This window comes from Pteropus vampyrus, unplaced genomic scaffold (assembly GCF_000151845.1).
Source record: "Pteropus vampyrus isolate Shadow unplaced genomic scaffold, Pvam_2.0 Scaffold104, whole genome shotgun sequence".
Lineage (NCBI taxonomy): Eukaryota > Metazoa > Chordata > Mammalia > Chiroptera > Pteropodidae > Pteropus > Pteropus vampyrus.
Genome location: NW_011888885.1, coordinates 5,022,717 through 5,041,802, shown reverse-complemented (window position 1 = coordinate 5,041,802; position 19,086 = coordinate 5,022,717). Strand labels below are relative to the sequence as shown.

General features: G+C 54.9%; 1 protein-coding gene across 14 annotated transcripts in view; it reads left to right on the top strand.

The window, feature by feature from the left end:
• Positions 1-19,086, top strand: part of CACNA1G (calcium voltage-gated channel subunit alpha1 G) — a 62,330-nt gene that overhangs the window by 13,617 nt on the left and 29,627 nt on the right. For 12 of the 14 annotated variants that reach the window (XM_023533556.1, XM_023533564.1, XM_023533557.1 and 9 more), the window contains 6 exons: positions 559-1,342; positions 3,279-3,655; positions 15,640-15,791; positions 16,597-16,782; positions 16,868-16,982; positions 17,064-17,219. In XM_023533556.1, the coding sequence (XP_023389324.1) occupies positions 559-1,342; positions 3,279-3,655; positions 15,640-15,791; positions 16,597-16,782; positions 16,868-16,982; positions 17,064-17,219 (1,770 nt within the window). The remainder of the gene's footprint in view (positions 1-558; positions 1,343-3,278; positions 3,656-15,639; positions 15,792-16,596; positions 16,783-16,867; positions 16,983-17,063; positions 17,220-19,086) is intronic. The other 2 variants (XM_023533555.1, XM_023533559.1) reach the window with 1 other exon arrangement.

Here is a 19,086-nt window from a genome sequence, read left to right as displayed (position 1 = left end):
TGGTCATGAAGATACTGAGGCCCCATGGTTAAGGGTCTCACTCAAGGTCACGCAGCTGGAATTGGTACCAGAAGCAGGAGTATTGTGCACAAGTTTTTTGCCAAGATCTCTAAGGCTCAATCCAATGCGAAAACTCCATGTCCTGAGACTGCATTCATTTTCACAGCCTTCTCTACTCCTAGTGGGAATTGGGGAGGAGTACTCAGGATCTGCGCAGATGAGCATATTTAGGGGCAGGGAGTTTGGGAGATACGCCTTGCAGGGTAGCATCAGGACCAATAGCCATACTTTGGAATTCCATAGAGTTTGGATCAAGTTTTAGCTTTGTTGTGCATTAATGGAATGATCTTGGGCAAATTCCTCAGCCTCTCTGAGCCTCAGTTTCCTCAACCCTCAGATAGAGATAATAAAAATGTCACCTCTTGAGACAGTCATGAGAATAAAATGACAGCTATTAAGCCCAGTGCCTGGCACATGGGAAGTGCTCATTACTTGGCAGCAGGCATTGTGATTCTCTTTTCTTCAGGACATCTCCTTTCACTGTCCCCACCCCAACAGGTGGGCTCCTTCTTCATGATCAACCTGTGCCTGGTGGTGATTGCCACGCAGTTCTCAGAGACCAAGCAGCGGGAAAGCCAGCTGATGCGGGAGCAGCGCGTGCGGTTCCTGTCCAACGCCAGCACCCTGGCCAGCTTCTCTGAGCCCGGCAGCTGCTACGAGGAGCTGCTCAAGTACCTTGTGTACATCCTCCGTAAGGCAGCCCGCAGGCTGGCCCAGGTCTCCCGGGCAGCAGGCATTCGGGCTGGGCTGCTGAGCAGCCCAGCACCCCATGGGGGCCAGGAGCCCCAGCCCAGCAGCAGCTGCTCACGCTCCCACCGCCGCCCATCTGTCCATCACCTGGTGCACCACCACCACCACCATCACCACCACTACCACCTGGGCAATGGGACACTGCGGGGCCCCCGGGCCAGCCCAGAGATCCAGGACAGGGATGCCAACGGGTCCCGCCGGCTCATGCTGCCACCGCCCTCAACACCTGCCCTCTCAGGGGGCCCTCCGGGGGGTGCAGAGGCTGTGCACAGCTTCTACCATGCTGACTGCCACTTGGAGCCAGTCCGCTGCCAGGCACCCGCTCCCAGGTCACCATCTGAGGCGTCAGGCAGGACTGTGAGCAGCGGGAAGGTGTACCCCACTGTGCACACCAGCCCGCCACCTGAGATGCTGAAGGAGAAGGCACTCATGGAGGTAGCCCCCACTTCTGGACCCCCCACCCTCACCAGCCTCAACATCCCACCTGAGCGCTACAGCTCCATGCACAAGCTGCTAGAGACACAGAGTACAGGTGAGAACTCTGGGTGGGGGCATGTTGGTGCCCTTCAACTGAGGGCCAGGTGGTGTTCCAGAGAGGACCAGGGGTCTGGAGTCAGAGGATTGGGCTTGGATTCCCATTTTGCCATTCACAGCCTTGGGACCTTTAACCAAGCATATTGCTTTTTTTGAGCCATAATTTTCTCATCTGTTGAAATGAGAATCATAATTCTCATATTGTAATAATAATAACCATCATGTAATGAGCACTTGCTATATGCTCTGCTCTGCGCTGTTTGCAATAATACCTAACATTCATTGATGCATTGCTATGTGCCTGTCACGTGCTTTTCAGGCAGAATCCCATTGGCTCCTTCAAACAGTTTAGGTGATAAGCTTTCTTACTGTCCCCATTTTACTGCTAAGAGAAAGGAGGCTCAGAGATGTTGTATGACTTGTCCAAATTTGTGCCGTCGGTGAGGGGTGGACTCAGGACCATCTCTGACTGTGAGGCCCACACTCCATACCCCTTGTTGCAAGGCTCAGAGGGGAAGTGGTATATGCCCGTGGCCAGCACTGTGCTGCATACTAAGGGGACTCTTGTAAACATGAGTCCCATTCCCTCCCCATAGGGAGACCAGGGGCCTGGAGCAGCAAGTCCTCAGGGAGCTGTTAATCTGATGGGAGGTACACCCAGTGTCATAGGGAAAGTGAGATGCTCGCTGCCTGTGGCGTCCCCCAGTCAGACAGGGGTGGCGGGTAGTCCTCCGCAGACAGACTCACTGTAACTACAGAAGAGGGCCTGCGTTTCAGGAAGGATTTGGCACGTGGGAGAAATGATGTATTTGTGGGATGCTATGTGGGAATGTGGGCTGGGACAGGAAGGTGCTATCACAGAATGCAGTGCGAAGGGTTCTTGTGCCAGCTCTTCCACTACCCTCCCATTGGACACGAGCCAGTCGCATGCACACACTCATGCACGTTTTCTTTCCCCCCCTCTAGAAAAGGCAGGGCTGGGACCGTCATTATCAGTAGATGCTTATGGATGTCCTCCCCTGTGCAGTCAGAAGGGGAAACAGTGTTGGATGCCTACGAGGGGCTGGGCCCTTCCCATACAGGCTTTCCCTGGTTGGTCCCTGAGGTTCCTTTCAGCTTTCATAGTCTGTGATCCAATTTAGATTTAAATTGACATTGATATCTTGGGATAGGTCACTGTGTGCTCACACACGCACACAGTCTGGTGTATGTGTATGTGTGTATGGAGGTGTCCAGTGTGTGTTTGTGTGTACTTACATGTGTCTGGTGTTCATGTGTGTATACACATGTGTCTGATGTGAGTAGGTGCATGTGTTTGCACACAGGAGTGGGGCTCTTATCTGCTGTATATGTGTGCCCGTGTTTGCACGTGCCTGGTACATGTGCATTGTGTGATGTGTACGTGTCTGTGTACCCATGTGTTTGGATGTACGTGATGTGGGGTATGCAAATAGTACATGTGTGTACACAGTACATGTGTTTACGTACATGAAGTATCTATCTTGTGCACGTGTGTGTGTCTGATGTGTGTATGTACACGAGTGTGGGTGTGTGTCTCAAGAATCCTTTGGAAAATAAATACTGCTCAGAGCAGTGTCGACGCAGGGCTGGCTTCCCTGGGACATAGGGATGATCTAGGCTCCTTGCTGGAGTTTTCCTAGGACATAAGAGCTGCCCAGGATCTCAGAGGACATCAAGACCACTTGCCTGACCCTAGGACACCCCAGCAGTGACTGTTAAGGGGATACTATTGGCATTTGGTGGCATTCTGTTGCTCCAGATTGCCCACACCGCAGGGCACCCAACACCCCTGGCCTACTAAGTGCCCAGCACCCCCAACTCAAGCTCTTCTACTCATTTCACCTATACTCTGAGGGAAGGGCCACCCCAACTAAGAATCTCTGGAGCCTCTAACCTCTACCCTCCTGTCCCAGGCACCTGTCAAAGCTCTTGCAAGATCTCCAGCCCTTGCTTGAAGGCAGACAGTGGAGCCTGTGGCCCAGACAGCTGCCCCTACTGTGCCCGGGCTGGGGCAGGGGAGGTGGAGCTCGCCGGCCACGAGATGCCTGACTCAGACAGCGAGGCGGTTTATGAGTTCACACAGGACGCCCAACACGGTGACCTCCGGGACCCCCACAGCCGGCGGCAACGGAGACTGGGGCTGGATGTGGAGCCCAACTCTGTGCTGGCCTTCTGGAGGTTGATCTGCGACACTTTCCGGAAGATTGTGGACAGCAAGTACTTTGGTCGGGGAATCATGATTGCTATCCTGGTCAACACACTCAGCATGGGCATCGAGTACCACGAGCAGGTAGGGCAAGGGCACGATCCCTGGGGCTGGGACCCCACTGCCTTCTTCCCCTCCTACCCGCTGTGCTATGTTTTCTCTCCATGCTGCTAGCCTGCATGGCAGGGAGGAGGACAGGAGGGACATGGCAGCAATGTGAGAGAATTCTTTGGAGGGTGAAAAACAGTGAATGTCACACAGTCTCTGAGTATGCCCAAAGGAGGGGCGAGGTCTGAGCTGGGCATGCGCTATCTGGGAAGGCTTCCCAGAGGAGGCAGGCTTCGGACGATGTGAATGAGTGATGAGCATCGGATGTGGGCAGGACCTCTTTGGAGGGACAAGTCACTGGAAGAGATCTGGGTCTTTGGAGGAGATATAGCGGGGAGGGGAGGTGTTGGGAGATCCTGTAGCATTCATCTGACTCAGTAATTAGGGGTGTGATTGACCGGAGGCAGAAGGGGGCCTGTGTAGGTAGGGGTGAGGAGTGGAGGGTTGGTGGCTGTGCCTAGATGAAGCCAAGCCTCTCTGCTGCTGGTCTTTGTTCTGAGAGCCTTGCTGTGAGCAGGGCCGTGCTAGGTGGATGAGAGCGCCCAGTATGGTGAGGGGACTTGAAACTATCGCGTTTGAGGAATCGTTCTAAGAACCAGGGTGTTTAGTCAGGAGAAGTGGAGGCTCAGTAGGGACAAGCGAGCTGTCTTCAAATATTTGAAGGGCTGTCATGTGGAAGAGGGAGCAGGCTTTTTTTGTGGGGTAATGGCTGCAGGCAGTGGGATCTAGGCTGGGGGGGGAGGAGGCTGTTCTCACTTTCATAGCTGTGCAAGGACAGAAAAGATGTCCTAGGGGACCCACTGGCCCTCACCCGGCACACTGACTGGGGATGGGAGCAGGCACCATGGGGCCTCACAACTTGGTTTGGCTGCTTCCCCCACAGCTTCCTTCCAGAAGGCAGCCCTTCCCCCTAATGAAGCCTTCTAGGTCACCCCGTTGGCTGATTCTTAGAAAAGAAAGGAGGCAGCTGGCAGGTGCTACAGTCCACAAGCCCTGCTGCGCTCTTCTCTCCTGGGTGTTCTTGCCTCCCTGGGGCTCGGGGAGGGGACCAGGCCATCAGAACCCGACCTTTCCTGGAACGGAACTGAGGCTCCACGCTTCCCCAGCCTCGCACTAATCTCAGATAGAGGCGTCTAGGGGCCAGAGGTGTGGAGGGGCACCTGCATGGATGGGAAGGGGTGACAGGGACCATGGAGCGGAGCCTGGATTCAGCTGGCCAGTTTGGGGAAGGAGTGGGGACCTGGGTTGAGGCTGGGGAGCATAGGTCCAAGCCGGGGCTGGGCAGACAGGAGATGTTCACTTTTCAGGAGGATCAGAAGCCTCCTCCCCCTGTCTCACTGACCTCTTTGCCCACAATGTCGTGAGCAGTTAGCCCTTACCCCAACCACCCTGTCCTGCCAGGTGTGCCCTCCCCCCAGCCCCTCCCCCATTACCATCACACCACATCGCCACCCTTTCCTCTTGCTTCACTGCCCCCCAAGCCAGCCTGTTATGCCGGATTCCATCCCTGTGGAGGTGAGGTGCAGGGTGGGCAGGACACCTGCTGCAGTACTGGCAGGTGGGGTGTACAACACTGTGGTGTGCGTGTTGTGTCTGGGCTCATTGGGCAGGGGCTGTGTGTACACACACCTGTTCAGCTACCCTCCAGGGAAGAGGTGCTCTGCTCCACCAGGCTGGTGAGGACAGCATTTTCTGCTGCTGGGACCTAGGTGGTGGCAGCCCCTACCTAACCTTCCATTATCCCGGCTCCTTAAGCCTAAACCTTAACCTCCTCTCTCTCACCCCAGATCTTGCCGTGGTCAATGCCCATCCCCCAGGGAGCCACCTTCTCAGTGCATCCAGCAATCTTTGCCCAGCTGGATGCTGCTGGTGGGGGCTTTGCACTAGGAAGAAGCTGAGTCACAGAGACCGAGGGCAGATGAAGCCGCAGCAAGAGGGCTTTCAGTGAGATGTCCCATTGGGGAGGAAGTAAAAGTGATCAGTCAGGGGTGCCTGCAGCATCTTCTTGCCCAAGTTCTTGAGGAAACCAGGGGACTTGCCCTGCAAGCTTTTAGCAGCAAGGAGTGCCCACTCAGTGATGGCACAGTGTCTTCTCCAGGGAGGAGTTTGTCCCAATACCTGGCTGCTGAGGGCTCCACAGGGGTGAGTGGGAGGCCCGAGCAGGCCAGGCAGATGACTGGCTGCTGCCTGGCAGGCCCGGGGGCCGGGGGTGGTGAGAAGTCCCAGAAGCAGCCACGGGCCTGCGCTTGTAGGCACTGCAGCGTGAAAGTCCCGCCATCTGGGCCCCAGAGCCTGAGCAGGCTGGGGTGGGGGGAAGGGTTGGGCAGGGAGGGGAGTGAGGAGACCCAGGGGCTGAGAGACAGAGACACAGACGGGGAGATAGATAGAGACGTGGAAGGAGACAGACATATAGGTGGAAACCCAGTAGAGAAGACGGCGAGAGAGAAAGGGGGAGACGTAGACAGGGAGGTGGGGGCGCAGAGGATAAGATAGGGCCCCAGGGGAGAGAGGCAGATATAAAGACAGGAAGACAGAGGCACAGACGCAAGAGGGACAGAGATATAAAGGGAAGATGGAGACTCAGGGAGAGGAGGCAGAGACAGATGGAGGCACAGAGACAAAGGGGTGACAGAGAAGAGAGGTAAAAGAGGGAGCTGAAGACGGAGATGGAGACCAAGATCCAGATGAGGACAGACGGGGCAGGGACAGGGAGACAGGCTCAGATGAAGCCTCCAAGACAGGAGGGAGGTGGAGCCAGCTGAGAAAGAGGGCTGAGAGAGACAGCCAGGGAGAGCGACAGCAGATGCTAGCAGAGTCTCACGGTTTCCCTGCACGGCCCTTAATGAGGTGACTGTGTTCACTAATCCCGTATTGATCAGACTGTGGGGCACTGGAGAGCGTGTTGGTGGTGCTTCCCTGGGGGAGGAGCCAGCCCTCTTCCTGGCTTGGTGCTGCTGCCCTCCCCAGCCCTGTCCTCTCCACTGTCACCTGCCTTATCCATCATTCAGTTTCCCTGCCAGAGATAGCGATGCCTCTCACGCTCCTGTCCACTAACGTGCTGGCAGAGAAAGCGCCCATGTTGTCATTCCTCACCCTACCCAAGGGAGACCCCATGCTGTCCACACTCTCCTGCTCCCCACTTCTCCAGCTGGTGGAGAACTGGCAGGACTGGTTTTCCCAAAGGGACTGGTGAGGACGACAAGGACAGAGGACACTGAGGAGGGAGGAAGAACATGTTCTGATGGAGGTTGAGCATAGGACTAAACCATCCATTAGCGGGTAGAACGTGGAGCAAGGAACTCACTGTGGATTTCCCATCTGTCCATCCATCACACACACATTTCCTGTGCATCAGAGTTGGGCCTAAGCGACTGTCATATTGACAAATATTTAACAATCAGCCCTTAAAAAAAAAAAAAAGAAAGTAAAAGAAGTCCTGATTTGTAGTGTTTGTAGCATTTGCCAATTACCATGGTGTAAATGCTCCCACCATGGCCAACTTCAAGCTATCAATCTGATGTCACTGAATGTGGAGCTGGGAAGAAATGTGCACAGCTGGTCCTCCCGAGCTGGTGCAGGATGGCCCCAGCACACCACTGGGCCTGGGGCACTTCGTCTTTCCTCTCGAAGGTGTCACCAACAAGTAAATAGTCACATTTGCTTGATTAATACAAGGTCAGAGAAGGATGCGTGGAGGTGCAGCCTGTGACCCAAACTGGGGAGGAGACTCAGGGAGGGCTCCATGTAGGACATGACCTTGGAGCTGAGTTTGAAGGAAGAGCGGGATGTAGCTGGTGAAGGGAGAGGACAGGGCACAGTATGGGGGAGGGCCAGAAGCACAAGGCACCAAAGCGGAGTGTTTTATAAGGAGTTCAGAATCAGTGGGGCACTGGGTAGGAGCTGGGTTGGGCAAGTGATAAGAGATGAGTTTGGAAAAAACTCAGGGCCAGGTCCTGAGAGGCATAGATGGAGTTTGGATTCTGTCCTGAAAGTGATAGGTTTTCAACAAAGGTTTTAAGCAGGTCAATGATATGAGCAGGTTTGTGTGCATGGAAACCATGTGGGGAATAGAAGGGAGGGGGGAATCAAGAGGCAGGGAGGCCAACGAGAGGGTTACTGCAGTGGTCCGGGCGGTTCATACATCTCTGTCCCTGGAGAAGGGGAGGAGAGGGCTGGGGAGAGCTGGCAGGTGCCTGAATCTGCAGGATGCAACACCAATTGGATATCTGGGGGGATGTGGCAGTCAGAACGACACCCATATTTCTGCTTGGGGTGGGAACACTGGGGCTTGAGCAGATTTGGGCTGGAGGACAGTGTGTATAAGATGCCCATTGGGACATCCCGGTATCTATACAGCAGGTTGCTGGAGCTCAGTAGAGAGATTGTCTCCTGGAACCTGTCTCCTCCTGGGTCTGCAATGGGTCAAGGCCGCTCTAGGAGAGGAGAGGCTGCCAGGAGGGGGTCTTGGGGCACAGGACATTGCTAATCACCTCTTCCTGGATCTGGGTTGCTGAGGGCAGGGACTAACCTCATATTCTAGAAGAGAGACAGCAGCATGTGGGAAGGAGCGGAAGAGCATGTGGCTCAGTGGTCTCTCCTGGGCTGCAGAGGAAAGTTGCGGGGAGGAGGGAGGTCCACAGAAAAGAGCCTTTCGGTCCAAGAGAGACAATGCAGGTGACGAGTCCGCTCATTGCTCCAACTCGGGGCCCATCCTGTCACTCTAGATACATGTCCAGAGAGGGTTTCTATTTATAAGTGAGTGAGGTTGACTGTTCGAGGCGAGGGAAGTGGGTGGGGGTGGGGGAGTGTCTAGCTGTGGTAGGTCTTAGCTTTTCAGAGGATTCACAGACCCCTTTTGGATTCTTCTGAAAGCTAGGGACCCTCTCTCCAGAAAACACACACATGAATAGACACCCCAAATGTGACCTTTGAGGACAAGTGTTTGTGGATACCTCTCATTCCAAGCCTATCCTTTGGGTCCTTTGCCTCCAGACAGAGGAGTCCTGGCTGAGGAGCTGGGGCTGGGGTCCAAGCAGGACTTTGGGGGATGACCCTTTCACAACTACCCTGGTCCCAGACTTTTAAAAGATCTCCAAATATGAGAGGGAAAAGGGTGCTGTTTCAGAGATGACTGGCTAAAGGGGTGCTCGCATTCCTTCAGGCATCCTCTGGCTCTAGGCTCCCCCAATTCAGCAAACAAGGGGGAGCACAGCACTCTAGCATAGAATAATAGAATGGCAGGGGTGGAGGCAGAGCTAGAAGCACCTGTGAAACTGAGGTGAAGCAGAAAAATCATTCTGCTTCATGGACGATTATGCCAAATGCCGTAAGGGAGGCTTCTGGGGACAGAGAAAGATGCTTACACCCAGGTGGGGGATTTGGAAGGGCTTCATGAAGGAGGTGGCTTTTGAGATGGCCTTGAAAGATAAGTGGAACTGGTAGTCAGGGCTAGGAGCTGAGAGATACAGGTGGAGGGATTAGAGCGAGTTCTGGCAGCCTGGCCAGGGTGGCATGGAATTCTCTGAAGTGCAGCCATGTTGCCTTCCCACCCCCGCCCTGAGCTGTCTGAGCAGGAATGATGTGAGTCCAGAAGAGCTGAAGGAAGCCTGAGATTCCAGTAGGTGCGGGCTGGGTTGGGGGAGGGGCTCGAGGCTATTTCTGTCCTTCAGATCAGAGACTGAGGGCCCCAAGTCTGGTTGTGGCAGGGAGAGCAAGGAGGTGGGGGTCAGCCATTTCATTGGTAGGGTCTACAGCTTGGCACCTGCAGCTGGAGGGGTGGGGGCAGTCCTGAATCTTAGATAACTCCCAGGTTCCAAGACAGAATCCTGGAGAGGGATAGAGCCAGGAAGTCGGGGAAGGACAGGTTTGGGAGAGGAGGTGAGAGGGTTTATTTTGGACATGCTGCCTGAGCTGGCTGCAGGCCACCCTGGGAAGGCTCTCAGGCAGGCTGGCTCTCGGGGTGAGGAGCCAAGGGCTTGGGGGAGATTGTTTAGTGTCCTCTACACCCAGGGACAGCTGGGGAGGTGGGAGTGGGGGAGATGGCGTGACGGGGAGCCAAGGAAAGGGCGTGGGCTCGGACTCAACTCTGAAGAATGTTGGCCTGAGGGGAGAAAGGCAGCCTAGAAGGGCAGGAGATGGTCACCAGCACAGGGTCAGGGAAGCCAGGGCAGGCTGGCCATCAGGCGGGAGGGGTTGGCAGCTGGCTCAGATGCGGCTCAGGCATCCGCTAAGAGGAGGGTCAGGGAGAGGTTCCTCAGAGAGAGCTGGAATGGTGGGGCCCAGGCTCCAGGGTTGAATGGGCCTGGATGCACATGAAGGCTTCTGCTTTTAGGCAGGGGAAAGGAGATTGGAGGATTTGGAGGAAAAGGGGATAACTAATGGAACAGAATGGGCCCGGGGAAGCCTGGTGGCTGTGGTGAGATAAAGGTGCGGGTGGAGGAGGGGCTGGCTCCTTTCCAGGAGGGAAAGAGAGATAGAGGAGTAGGTTTCAGGACCAGAGCTGTTTGGGGGAAGGAGGGAAGTGGAGCCCTATGAAGCAGGAGACCAGACTGAGAGTGGGGATGGGGACCAAGGAGAGGGAGAATTTGCAGGGAGCTCCTGGGGGAGAGAGATGGAGACCCAGCAATAGAGGATGGTGAATGAAGGTGCAGAGCAGCATGGGGCCCCCAGCAGGGCATCCATCGCCCTGTCTGGTCGGCACTGGTTCGTGACCCTAGCAATGCTCAGCAATTCAACAGCCGCATTGGAGAGGCACAGGGGATGGGGACTTATCTGGCCTGGGGCTGGGCAGGGCAGGAGCCCTCTACGATCTGCAGCATGAGGGCAGCCTTCAAATGGTCCACCACGGGCTCTGGGTTTTGAGGTTGTCCTGGCAGATGAGGAGAAGGGGCCACAGTGCCAGAATTTTAACAACTCGCAGAGGCTTCGAGTTGTCTTTCTCCAAGCTAAGTGAGCGCTGCAGGTGCCCTGTGCCTACTTAGCTTGTGTGTTTACTTGGGGTGGCTTCAGGGAGTTGATGGAGAATTGTGGAGAGGGGCTTGTTAGGAGGCACTGGGGCACAATGATACTCCAGCAGGCAATGTTCCAAGCTGGAGAGCTTCCAGGGGGTTGGCACAGAGCAAGGTCATGATCTGTATGATGAGGCCTGTGGGGTTTCCTGGAAACCTCCTGCCACACAGATGTCCCCTGACTTGCCACACCTCCTTGAAAGAGGAAGAAGAGGAAGGAGGAGGAGGTCCTACTGACACAGTGACCCTCACCCCATCACTGTGGCCTGCCTGGACCACCTCTCATAGGTGTGTGGAAGCAGCAGGCAGGACTGTGGAAAGAAGAGGTGAGGTGAGCCAAGGAGTCAGAATCGGGAGCAGAGGTTTCAAGGTCAGTGGAACAGGCGGGAGCTAAGGAGACAGGGTGGGAGTGGCACTTGGGCAGGGCTGAGGTGACTTGTTCAAGCCCCACTCAGCTCTCAGCCAGCTTGTCTACTCCCTCGCACCTTCCTTGCAAAAGGCACTGTTCCCAGCCTCCAATTTAGTCGGAGCCAGCTCTCAGGCCTCCTGCTTGGACCTCTGCAACATCCTCTAATTGGTCTCCATCTCTTCATCTCTCTAAGCCATCCGCATGCTGCCATCACTGCAGCCAGATTAATCTTCTTAATACACCATTTTTACATCTCTTCCCCCCACACCAGAAGCCTCAATGGCAGCGTGTGGGCAGAGGCAAGTCCAGCCTGGATTGTGGAGCAGATCATTCTGCCTGGCCCTGCTAACCTTGTAGCCTTGTCCCCCGCCCGTCTCTCCATCCTCTGACCCAGGCAGACCACTTGATTCTTGGTCTCCAGGTTGGCCTATGCATTCCTTCCTCTGCACCTTGGCTCACACTAGCCCCAGCTGGCCGTGCCCTCCACAGGAGCTCTCCTCCCACCGCTTCCTCCCCACTGGCCCACTGACCTCAGCTGGGTTTGAGCTCCTGGGCTGCTCCTGGTATTTGCCCCAGCATGGTGCCTAGTTACAGCACTGCAGGCACTCTGTGCTGCCACGTGTGAGGCCTCCTTCCACTGTCAGTGCCCACAGGGCCTCGTGAGCATGGCTCTTAGCTGGGTGTATTCACAGGTTTAAACTCCTGTGTTCTGCAGGGCAGACTTTCCACGTAGCAGTGTTACCCTGTTTAACAGAAAAGGCTACTGGGGATTAGAGAGGTTAAGGAACTTGCCCTAGATCGCACAGGTAGAAAGTTTCAGAATTGCTAGGCCTTTTGTATTCAGATTGGACCCCACTTTTTATCACCAGTGTTGTGTACATTGTGGGTTAGTTGATGGAAGTGCTGTGGGTTTCAGGGGAATCCTGGTTCTGGGAAGTATTGAGCAGCTTACCTGGGGCTACAGTTGCTCTAAAGCAACAGGCTGAGGGGCCGGGGAAGTGCTGGGAGATGGGAGATGGGAGATTTACAGTTAGCATCAGCCCAGAGAAGAGTCTGGGGCCCCTGGGTGGGAGAAGCTCAGGCCGCTTGGCCTCAACTCACCTAAGCCCCCACTGGGCCTTGACATCTGTGAACAGGAGGGAGGATGCAGTCTAGACCTGAGAAAAGACTTCTTGGCAGCTGGGGAGGGCCAATGAGGAGAGGCTGGTACCCACCTGCCTGACGGCCTATGTGCATCTGCATGGGCTCTGTGTGGGTGTGGGTGTGTGTGTGTGGCTGGGGGGTGGCAGTGTGGACAGATGCAGAGAAAAGCACAGATGGACCTAGCTCTGTACCTTTCTAAGTGAGCAAATGGTGTGACCTCCTTTAAATTACCACACCTCCAGGAGCAGGCCATCTAGGAGGCAGGGAGGAAATACACCCTGGGAGGAAGGTATGAGCCAGTGCCGGGCCCATGGAGTGGACTTGCAGAAGTTGGCTCCCTCCCCACCCCTTCGCAGTTACAGTGGCCGGGATCATGGCTCTGGTCCCTGGGGCAACCGTGTTGCTAAGATCGTGTCTCTGCATCCTCCTCCTGCATTTAGAGAATGTTCCCAGCCTCCAATTTAGGAACTTGAGCAGACCTGGCTATCTGGGGGAGGAGAGCTTTTTTCCCATGAATCACGGGGGATTCCAGGGCCCTGGGAGGGAATAGGCATTGCCCCTAAGTGTTTCCAGTGAGAGTGGAGGAGAGAGAGTGTGGGCTGAGGGAGAATGTCCAGCCCTCCATTCTATCTGCTTCTCCAATGCCACAGCTACATGGAGGGGCAAGGTGGGGGCTTCAGCCTTTGCTGACAACCTCCTTGATGAGGAACAGGTGATGCAGGCCTTGAGGGAGCCCTGCACCATCCTTCTGATGGGACTCTTGGTGTGAGGGTGAGCGAGTGTGTGTGGGTCTGTGTGTCCATGAGCTGTCGGGTATAGATTGTCTCGCCCTGTGGTGGATAACATCAGGAAACAATGAGAATATTCTTTTTCCATATTCCTGGTAGTAGTTGTACTTTTAGAGGTCACCGATTGAATGAATACATGATAACAAAAGCTACAGAGTGTTCAGTTACTTAAAAAAAGTTTTATTAATTTTTATTTTTGGCAGCTTTTTTGACGCATAATTTATATGCCATAATATTCACCTATTGTAAGTGTACCTCAGCTATGCTTTCAAATCAACTCGTTCTTTATTCATACATCTATGTTCATGTGAAATATAATTTTACATACATTAGAAGACACATTATGTATTCAGTCCATCTGTGTGTCTGGATTCATAGGCCCATCATTGTCACCCAGGTTGGATTTGGGTCCTGACTGGTATTATATTAGAGTCAGAGTGAGGTGGGATGGGGGCCCACTCCCTGGCTTTCCCTGACCTATGACTTTGAGCCAATCATTCACCATCTCTTGACTTCTTTTGCTCATCTGTAAAACAAGGAAGGTCTGATGGCTTTTATGTGACATGAGGTGAGACATACTATGAGCCTGGGAACCCACAAAGCATTGCACCTGTGTGGTCTGTGTTCCTCATTTTTATCCAATCCAAAGATGGACAACTGGGCAGGTGGCAGAGTGACAAGGAGGCAGGCTTGCTGACCATGGCTCCCTGGCAGACTGGCTTGGAGCACAGAGCTGGGGATCCACCCTGTCAGGAGGGGTCTGAGCCCTGGGCTTTATCTATCCTGATAATGGCCCCTCCCACCACCTGCACCAGGCTCACATGGAAAGACAGAAGGTCCTATCTCCCTGTGATCCTATTCACTAGGTCAGGTGGCAGTGCCCCTTCCTTCCCCCACTTGCAGTCTGGGGAGCAAAAACTCTAGATATGACAGCTTCTCTTCTTCTGAGTAGCCATGGACCCTCAAACACCCTCATCTGACAATCAGAAGTCCCTTCCTTCCAACTCTCCCCACCTCCCACCCAGGCTGGCCGTACAGATTGGGGCCGTAAGGATACATTTGGTGGCGCCCAAGGCCTAGTTCCATGCTTGGGTGACCTACCTGGGCAGCTGGCCAGATGAAACAGCTGGGTGAATAGGAGGAGGTGTCTGATGCACTAAGGGCTTCATCTGGTTATTTATTTATTTATTATTCTTTAGTAGCTACCATGGACTAATCCCAGACCCTGGGTTGGGTTTTTGAGTGGTCAAACACCCTATCAGGTGGAGAGTGGGCTCCAAGGAGACAGTCATCTCTACCCTGAATCCCTAGCCCAGCCACACCCTTTCCTTTCTCCCCGAAGAGCTCATTCCTTGTGCTCTACCTGTGCTGCCTTCCCTTCCCTTCTGCTTGGAGAGACCTCACTCACCCTTCAGAGTTCACTTCAAGTGCTAGCTCCTAAGACTTTCCCAGTGTGCTCTTCCTTCACCTTCTGTCCCCAAACTCCTGGATTTACTGTCTGGATAATTTATTTTGTCATTGAAGCATCTAAGGCCTCTTGTGGTTATTCAGCTGTTTTGTGTGTGTACAACTTGTTTTCAGCTAGATGCTAAGCCCCTGGGAGGCAGGGAGCATGGCTGGCATGTTTTTGTAGCCCCTTTAATACTTGGCGCATTGCTAGGCATGCCGTAGGCATCTAATACTGAAAAGAGGAGGAAGGTAAGGAGGTGACTAGTGAGCTGGAATGGCAGATGAGATCGAGTTTGTTAGTAGTTCTGATGACCTCACTAGGATGTGTCCTTGGTTCTAATCCCAGACCCTGGGTCGGAGCAAAATAATAATTACCTCTAGTGTTTTATTTGGCCAGAGAGGTTGAGAATCTTGCTGAAGGTCTCACAGTGAGTTAATAGGACAGGCTGAGAGTTAACCCAGATAGCAGCTCCAGGAGCCTTCTCATCTGTGATAACCCCTCTTGGGATTTCCCTTCTGCCCATCAGCATGTCGTGTGTATATGCATGCATTTGTGTGTGTGCGGATTTGTGTGTGTTTGTACATGTGTATGCTTATTTGTGTGTATATGTATGTTTGTGTATGTGCATGTGTCTGGAAGGAAGCAGTGTAGCCAACAGTTGTTCAAGAGAAGGCTGACAAGTCCACAGAGTAATTGTAGAGCACACGTGACTTTGTGTGTGGCTCTGTGACTGGTATGCATGTGAGGCCTTGACAATTGCCCTGTGACGTGGGCCAGCATCATTGCACTGCTGGCTTGGGCCCACTGAGATGACCTGGCAGCACAAGGCAAGATGGATCTCGACACTCCCAGCAGGAGGTGGGCAGAACTCACAGCGCGGGCCTCTGGTGAGCCTGTGACCCCAGGATCTGAGACCCAGAGCCAAGAATGGCAGAGGACAGAGGGGCTGAGGTTTTATGTCGTGGCTGTCTCTCAGTGCATTTCCTCATGGACCTTTCAGGGGAGGGTCTTCCCCATGAGCCTGGGCTTCCAGCCCCGCCCTGGCCCCCTTCCCCAGCTCGCTGTTCCTGCTCCTTCTCTCCCTGTGGCCCCCTGTTCGGGAGGACTGGGATGAGGGGCTCAGGGACAAGCCATGGCTGCTTCACGCCTGCCCTGCCCTCCAGCCCGAGGAGCTTACCAACGCTCTGGAAATCAGCAACATCGTCTTCACCAGCCTCTTTGCCCTGGAGATGCTGTTGAAGCTGCTCGTCTACGGTCCCTTCGGCTACATCAAGAACCCCTACAACATCTTCGATGGTGTCATTGTTGTAATCAGGTATGACTGCCCCTTCACTGCCTCTAGCCTGAGGAACGCCCAAGGGGAGGCTTGGGGTGAGGAGCCACTCAGCCTGTACCTCTGAGGTGAAGGGGTCTGGAGTCAGGCCCCACTGACCCACAGACCCTCCTACCCCGCCATGGGTGGAGACTCTTTGGGCCCACCATGCTCCACTCTACCCTCTCTCTTGGCCCTACCTTGCTCAGGAGGAACTTGGCTTCATATCTCCTTTGGCCGGTCCCCTCTGTCGTCTCCTCTCCCCACTTCTTGTCCTCGACCACACGCAGGCCTGGGTGAGGACTGGGGAGTTGGCCCTGGAGAGGAGTTAGAGGAAGTATGAGGCCAGGCAGCTGTCCCTACTTGCAAAGTGCTGGGAAACCGTCTCAGATGCCGGCAGCTTGCTTTAGGATTTCCTAGATCTTGGGAAACTGCTCCATTCTCCCAGGCCTAGGCCCAGGAGAACTGCATTATTGCTTTTTGGATTGGCTTTAGATTTCATTAAAAGAGAACGAAGCAAATATTCCATAACTTGATGCTGTTGCATTGGCCGGACTGAGGGAGAGGGCTGTCCATTGGCAGGATATGATCTCTGGCCTGAAGGGGAGAATGGAGCGGGGTAGAGCCGTCACCCAGATCCTTGCCATCTTGGCGGCTCCTGCTTGGAGTCCCGAGGGCCAGTCTGTGCACCACTTTCTCAGGATGTGCTGGCCAGTTCAGGCCCCCAGGTGCTGCTGGCCCCTCGCAAAGGGAGGAGCAGGCAGAGGGTGAGCATGCAGCGGGCTCAGGCTCCCTGCCCCCCTTGCAGTGTGTGGGAGATCGTGGGCCAGCAGGGGGGCGGCCTGTCGGTGCTGCGGACCTTCCGCCTGATGCGGGTGCTGAAGCTGGTGCGCTTCCTGCCGGCGCTGCAGCGGCAGCTCGTGGTGCTTATGAAGACCATGGACAACGTGGCCACCTTCTGCATGCTGCTCATGCTCTTCATCTTCATCTTCAGGTGAGGGCAGGTGCCAGCTGGGAGAAGGGTCTCAGGGGCAGGGGTGCTGGGACCTGACCCCACCTCGTGACTCCTGTGTCTTCAGCATCCTGGGCATGCATCTCTTTGGCTGCAAATTTGCATCCGAGCGGGACGGGGACACGCTGCCGGACCGGAAGAATTTTGACTCCCTGCTCTGGGCCATCGTCACCGTTTTTCAGGTGCGAGAGAAACAGGGCAGGGTGGATGGGGGCGGTCGGGTGCCCTTGGTAAAAGCCCTGACGCCCATCCTCTGCCCACAGATCCTGACTCAGGAGGACTGGAACAAGGTGCTCTACAACGGAATGGCCTCCACGTCGTCCTGGGCTGCCCTTTACTTCATCGCCCTCATGACCTTTGGCAACTATGTGCTCTTTAACCTGCTTGTTGCCATTCTGGTGGAGGGCTTCCAGGCCGAGGTAACCCCCCACCCGCAACAGTACACTTCTACGAGGAATCGGCTCCCTGCTTGCGCTTTGGTGGCCTGGGAGGTCCCGCAGGAAGTGCCCTTCATACTTGGTGGGGAGATTAGCGGTGGGAGGCTCTGGTCTAGGGCAGCCCTTCAGCACTTGGGGTACAGGGTGGTTGTGAGAGTCCCTGGGTCCTGGGTTAGCTGCTGAATGGGCTTCCTCATCAAAGTTGGCTAGACCCTTCCCCAGAGAGCTGGAAAAGTGTTGGCACACAGTGCAGCTGGATCCCTGAGAACAGGTGCTCTTGGGGGACACATCTGAGCTGAAGGGTGGGGGAAACTTGTATGCAAGTCATCTGAGCTCTGGCTGAACTGATGAAGATGCCACCAGGGCCCGGGCAGGGCTGAGCTGCCCAGAGTGAGAAATGAGACCAATTAGCTGCAGGCATGGCAGAGATGAGCGTCCTATTTCCAGCCCAGGCTCCATCACCTTCGTCACAGTCAGCGTCATCAATTAATATTGATTTACATTGATTCTGCCCTTTCTGTGCCAGGATACAACCTCTGCCTGAAGGGCTGCACCCCCTTCCTCTCTCTCAGCTCTGCCCCTCTTCCCACCCCAGGCCCAGCCCAGTGCCTTGCACAGGGCAGGTTGACCCAACCTAGAAATGCTCCAGGTTGGATGTGGAGAAGCTCTTGGTCCAGTTCTCTCTGGGTGACCCGGATGGAAACTCCCGCTGCGGCCTGGTCTATAAATATTCGGCACATGGTGGAAAAACAAAAATCTATTTTCCGCCTCTTTCCCAGCCTTGTGAGGGAGGGCTGTTCCCCGAGGGCCAGGCTGGGCTGGTGGGGTGCGGGGGCATCTGTCCCACACTGGCCTTTTCCCACTTCTGTTGTATTTGCCCATTATTGCGTTTCCTCCCCCTGAGTGACAGTGAGGGCAGCTGGTGGGGGTGAGCCCTGCCTTGGTGATGCCTGGGCCTATTGCAGGAGGGAGGGACGCTGGTCCTCTCCCTGGCACAGGACACTTATTTGGGGCCTCGTTGGGGCCTGAAGGTGTAAGGGGTGCCACTGTGCTCCCACAGGGTCCAGAGTCTCTATGGAGACCCACCACTCTCAGTCACTCTCTTGGCCTGTGATAGGAGGAGCTGAGTGGGACTGTGGGTCCTTCAGCCCCTTCCAGCTCCTGACAACTAATATTCTCTCAGAAAAATTCCTGTGGAACTCTGGAGGGAAATGGAAAATACCCCAGGCCTATTCCTCTCCCCTCAGCAGCCGTTCAGCCACCTCGGTGGTCCTGGAGGTGCCCAGAACAGACAGCCCCCTCCCCGCCACTGGTTTTTTCAGCAAACACCTTGTTAAATCGAGTGCCATAGAGCCAGCCTGGTTGCTAGGCAGCAGCAAAGTCTATGTGTGGGAACAAGAGCAACCTGGCCCTCGAGCCTGGCCTGGTCATTCTGGCCCTGCTGGGGGCCTGCAGCTGTCTCAGCCTAAGGTGTCAGCCTAGGGCCATATTCTCCTCAACCTTCAGAGTACAAGTGACTACAGGGAGGGTCTCACTCAGGGCATGATGCTTTGGGTCTGGGGTGGGATGGAGAAAGGATTTCAGGATCAATACCCCGTCCATGGGGGTGGGCAATGGTAAGGCCCTGAAGTGCCTTGGGAGGGGCTGGACCAGCTGCTCACTGTCCCGCATGTGGCGAGCCAACACCTGGGGTGCAAGAGGTGGCCACTCAATATTAGTGACTTGGACACCTCCAGAGGCACCTGCTCTCTCCTGTATGGAGTTTCAGGGAGTTGTACCTGTGGCTGTGAGGGAGCCCCACAACCTGGCAGGAGAGGCTGGTTCTTGCTGTTGTAATGGCATGAGGCCA